Source organism: Hypomesus nipponensis, chromosome 6 (genome assembly GCF_054491055.1).
Source record: "Hypomesus nipponensis isolate SF chromosome 6, ASM5449105v1, whole genome shotgun sequence".
In the NCBI taxonomy this organism is placed as follows: Eukaryota; Metazoa; Chordata; class Actinopteri; order Osmeriformes; family Osmeridae; genus Hypomesus; species Hypomesus nipponensis.
In genome coordinates, this window is record NC_140366.1 from 13,968,955 (window position 1) to 13,974,527 (window position 5,573).

Genomic DNA, 5,573 nt, shown 5'->3' on the forward strand with positions numbered 1-5,573 from the left:
CTTCATGCTTCGTTTTTGGATCAATAGATAGCTAATTTTGTGCTGGTTGTAGACAGCTGTCTGGAAACTAACAGACTTACACATTTATTCAGAGCCCCACGAAAGCGAGACAAAGTCCAACTCTCGCCCCATAGAGTCCAATGCAAATCTGGTGACAAATTCGTCACAGAAAACAAAACATTACAAGATTTATAAACTGCCGTTAGAGTCGTATTTCTGAACGCACAGACATATAAAGGACATCTCTGGTTTCGGCAGAGTCTTGGGTCTCGGAAAATATCTTTATTCTTTTGATTGGGCGTATAGTTTTGCGTCTACGTTAACTTGTTTGAGGTGTGGATTCTTGCTAAATTTCTGGTATTCTCTGACCTCAGCGCATTAGCAGCCATAGCTGCACCATCACCGTGCAACCACACAAATAAGCGCCAGTCTCTTACACAGGTGATTTGTATTAGCTGATTAGTGGAGACACAAGACTATGGAAGATTATAGGGGCCAAAACTAAATAAATAAATACTTGGATAAATAAATAATTATATAACACAAAGCTTAAATAAATGACACAAAATATATAAATGTTACATGTATTTGTGTGTATATATACATATATGTTTACGTTTTCATGTGTTTACATGTATTTATTTATACTTACATGTATTTATTTATACTTACATTTATTTATTTATACTTACATTTATTTATTTATACTTACATTATTTATTTATCCTTACATTTACATTTATCCACGGCGTAACTTGCACACAGCAAAATAAATCTGTTGTCTCACGTCACCAAGTCAGGGGGCGGGTTAAAGCCTCTGATTGGTGAATGAACAGTGGTCAGGCAGACTCCACCAGTTGATCAAGCTCTCTTCAATCTAGAGGGATCTCTCTACAGCTGCTAGGGGTGTGCGACACTGTACGATGTGGTATAGACCCGATACCAAGGAGTAAATACAGGGCTAGTATTGCCAATACCGATACTTTTGGCTTAGAAAATCAGTTTATCTACTTTCGTGTCGGAGAAAGCAATGCCTCAAAATTGATTAAGTGAATGCATCATCAATATGAATATTTGAATGAACATTTACAATGTTTCCTTTAATGAATTGTTCATGATTATGATCATAATAAAACACAGGACAACCAGTTTTGTCAAAAATACAAATGTGTACCGCTGAGTCGTGTTACTGCACGTACACGGCAACAACTCAGCCTAGCAGGGGAGGGGCAAAGTGAGTTTGAGCGAAGTTAGACGGTGTTTGCACAATCACTCTGGTGTAAAGGGAGTTGTGTAATCAATGTGGAATTGAAACTTAAGTATCGATCTTATCACACTATCAATCAGGCTATTGATACCAACGTTGGTTGGTCGGTCTTGAGATCTATTTGCCCACTCTTCAGCTACCGCCAACTTTTCGACCACTGTAGCATTCAGTATTTCATTCATTGAATCCACACAAGGTGCTGCCATCTTGGATTAGTCAAAATCAGTCGAATCAAGTTGAACCACCAATCAGAGGCTTTAACCGGCCCCCTGGCTTGGTGACGTGAGACAACAGATTTATTTTGCTGTGTGCAAGTTACGCCGTGGATAAATGTAAATGTAAGGATAAATAAATGTAAGTATAAATAAATAAATGTAAGTATAAATAAATACATGTAAGTATAAATAAATACATGTAAACACATGAAAACGTAAACATACGTAAACATATATATATATATATATATATATACACAAATACATACATTTATATATTTTGTGTAATTTATTTAAGCTTTGTGTTATATAATTATTTATTTATCCAAGTATTTATTTATTTAGTTTTGGCCCCTATAATTGTCCATACAAGACAAGTGATTCAGTCAGCTCGTCTCATTTAAAGACTAAGAGCACCACAACACAACTACTACCACTACTGCTATATCTTATGCCACACTACAACTAGTAATTCTGAAGATGCTGCTAATATCTCTTTTGCTAACTACTATGCCAATGCTACTGTTTTGTTCTACTACGCCACTGAGTGCGTTCACTTGACTATGAGAAACCCGATAGCAATTGTCAGTTTATGCCAATAATACGATTACTCCGTTTACATGTGTAATTAGTTATGCGATTACTCAAACACGTCTACATGATTCTTTTTATGAATCGTTGTGCTCCACGGACAAAACTTGTACCTTCATTCTTCTGCAACAAAGTGTCGCCGTGTCTTCCTGTATCAGCCCTACTACTGCTGTATGTTTCATTCAATCAAAACATTGAATCCTACTAAGAAAGACGAGTAAACACTCAATGATAGGCTACATCTGCTACTGATATTACTATCCCAACTATAATTTCAGCTGTTAAAACTTTAATATTCTTGATACAACAACAGCCTACTTCTTCTGTTTAACAGTTCAACTTTCAGCTTCTCCCGCATTATAGGCAATTTAAGCTCTAATAGCTTTGATGCAGTTCAGCTTCCACACTGCCTCTTGAAATTCAACAATTTCTTCGATTGCTTCACAACGTTCAAACGTATTCTCCCGCATAGTTTTTAAGCACTGAGCTTCGTTAGATGATGCAGTTCAGCTTCCACACTCCCTCTTTTGTGTAAGTCATACATTTGTTAAATTAATTTCAGTTTGAGGGTATTTCCTCATTTCTGTATTTTCAGCCATTAGATTTTTTTTTTTTTTTCAGATTTCAGCATTCCAACGCATTTTCAGCAGGAAATGCATGTTCTAGTTTTCAAGGAAACCGCAAGCGTCAACGCCCGGGCCCGCTTTCCGTGTTCCGAGGTAAACACGGAAGACAAAAAAATCGGAATAAAACTTGCATATTTTCATAATTTCCTAATCTAGAAAAATGGCTTTAAACCTTACATAATGCACATGAGAACGTCATAAACCAAAACTTTATACAGACACGGGACAACCCACAATGATCTCGTCGGAACTGATATTGTAACTAGCCCACTAAATATCCTCACTCAGTAAATTAAAGTACAAGGTGAATCATGTTACTTGTCTTACAGAGAACAAAAAGGAGAAATGATAGTTTAAGTTTAGTTTAGACCACTACATGCCAGTTAATAAGACATTAATTTCTCAAGAAGTTCATTTCATTGTGGCTCACCCTGTTCGCAGCCCAAGTGCATGCTTTGTGATTTTAATTGTGATATATAGGAATATACAAAAAGCTAAGAACTTCTGTACAAAGTTCTTTCATCTCATATCGTTTATCATTATGGAACATAATAGGTCACATAGATCAATAAATCCTCTTATTACCAGATTCTACCAGCCTAACTAGGCCTACTCACACCATACGCCTAATAATATAATAACTTGACATAAGAAATTGTATTACATGAAGCTCTTTGGATCAAGATAAACTGCTAATATGCATTTTAAGAGGTACTTTTGGAAGTTAATAAACCACAAAAAACATACATAAAATTATTTTGTTATACATGTTTAATACGTCATATTCAAAATTTAATTTAAAAAAAATACATCATAACTGTACATTTCATAAAATTCCTATTAATTTAAATCTCTACTTGTGGAACAGCAAAAATAGTGTTAGGCCTATTTGTTGAATTGTTGAATTTGTGACAGTGTTTGTGTGTGTGTGGGTGTGTTGGGGGGCAGGTTGACCTGTCTTGTTGAATCTGCTTCCATGTTTTTGTTTATCTATGTTATACATTGTCTCTTTATCAGTATTGGCCTTGTTCTGTTATTTAACTTAATAATTTCTTTTCAAATTTTTTTTCTTTCCTATGCAAATTTTTCTATGTACCATTCCATCAACCTGCCCAGGGACTTCAGGTGCGTGCAACAGTAATGATTGAGTCATTGAAAGTACCACTCATACAGGTCATGAACAACACTGTAGTGTTTGTCTCTTTGCATATAATCACAGGCTAAACAAATGGGTTGGATGAACTCGTCATGAGGAGTTAGGAGGTGAGCTTTTGCATTGAGGTAACTCCTCCATTGGAAGTAACGCATATACATCTCATCATTCTTATCTAACTGAATAAGGAAGTCAGCAAGACCCTTCACATCAGGAAAGTCATTAACATGTATGAATGAATCAGCAGGAATAAACTCCTCGTAGTTCTGTCTGGATGGGCCTAGTACTACTGGAATAGTACCTACTACCAGAGGTCCATTCACCTTCTCTGTGATGTAGTCTTTGTGAAGTGAGTTCTCAAATGAAAGATAAAATTTGCAGCTAGCAATGGTTGAGTAATAGTCGTCATACCCCAAATGAACCCCTGTGAAAGCAACACCATAAACATTCACCTTTATATGTTTGATGAGCTCTTGGTAGTATCTTGCTCTTGTGCCTGTGCCAGTCCTTGGATCATTGTTAGTCACAATCCAGCAAACAAGTTTATTTTTCTCAGGCATCTTAAAATCACTTTGTGACTTTGATTTCACAAGCAGCAACTCATTTCGCACAGTGATGTCAGCATCTCGTCTGTAGCTTAGTGTTAAGTTGAAGAGGTTTTCCAAGCCTGGAATTTTATATGTATTTGTTGGTGATTCAACGTGAAACCAGATCCATTTCTGAAAAGGGGGCCGTGGAGATGGAGGAAGGTTTTTCAAGTCCCAACTAATATCTCTGTGAAACACAATGACCCCATCAGCTCTATTATACAGGGATCTGTTGGCTGTCAACTCACAACTATCAATGTTGAAGTATGTTTTACAGTCATTAAAGTCAAATGTTCGTCCAAGTGGCCAGAACCACAGAAGCACAAGGGATTTGTCTTTCTTCTCAGTATACAATAAACCATTGTCCTGTTGCAAGGAAAGTTGTCTGGATGCACATTCAGAATGTCCAGGGTCAAAGTAAAAAAATGCTAACGCTGAGCACAGAAGACCTACAACAACTATGCTCATTGGATAAAAGGTTCTGGTGGATAGTATGGTTGACATTGTTGTCTTGTCAATCTGTTGTCCAAAAATATGCATGTATAACCGACATCTTTGTCATCACACCAAAATGGTCCTGGATGCAGAATAAAAGTAAACAAAGGGGAATATCAGTTACTATATCAAATAATTACACTTTTGAATTGGAACAAAACATGGAACACGTGATATGCATTCCACAGTTACCTTAAAAAAGCTTAGGTCTATCTACCCAAAATTATGGGATTTGGTGTCAAATATAGAAAACATATAGTATCCCAGCATTTAAAATGTAATCGTGTGTCAATCTTGAGCATTTGAGCATCATTTGTTTTGCACCTAATTAAAATGGTTACATTTCAACTACAAGCATGCATATAGTCATTGTGAGATGCACTTAGGGGAATATATACTGTAAATGATCAACCTATGAGGCTGACGATGTAAAAAAAAGAAACAAACTGCTGCAGAGCTATATATTTAGTTCATGAGGAGTCGTGTGAACTCAGTACAAGTCAGCAGTATTGTGCGCTGAACATTTAATAAAATTAACTATCTTTTTTACTTACCACTGGGAATTGTTACTGTAAGGGTGACGGCTTGGTTCCTTGTACATGTAGAGAGTTAGAGTTTCATAGCACCAGCACAACACTT

The 5,573-nt window shown here is 36.4% G+C and overlaps 1 protein-coding gene across 1 annotated transcript; it reads right to left on the reverse strand.

Moving 5' to 3' along the window:
- Positions 1–3,452: 3,452 nt before the first annotated feature.
- On the reverse strand, positions 3,453–5,573 carry LOC146287207 (4-galactosyl-N-acetylglucosaminide 3-alpha-L-fucosyltransferase 9-like). Its single transcript, XM_084699912.1, has 2 exons — positions 5,489–5,573; positions 3,453–5,016 (listed from the first exon to the last, which is right to left on the reverse strand). Exon 2 carries the CDS (start codon positions 4,977–4,979, stop codon positions 3,849–3,851), a length of 1,131 nt encoding a protein of 376 aa, XP_084556038.1. The 5' UTR covers positions 4,980–5,016; positions 5,489–5,573; the 3' UTR covers positions 3,453–3,848.

What these genes read in the sequence shown, in the direction of transcription:
- LOC146287207 (XM_084699912.1), bottom strand. Translation starts at nt 4,979, where the DNA reads ATGCATATTTTTGGACAACAGATTGACAAGACAACAATGTCAACCATA.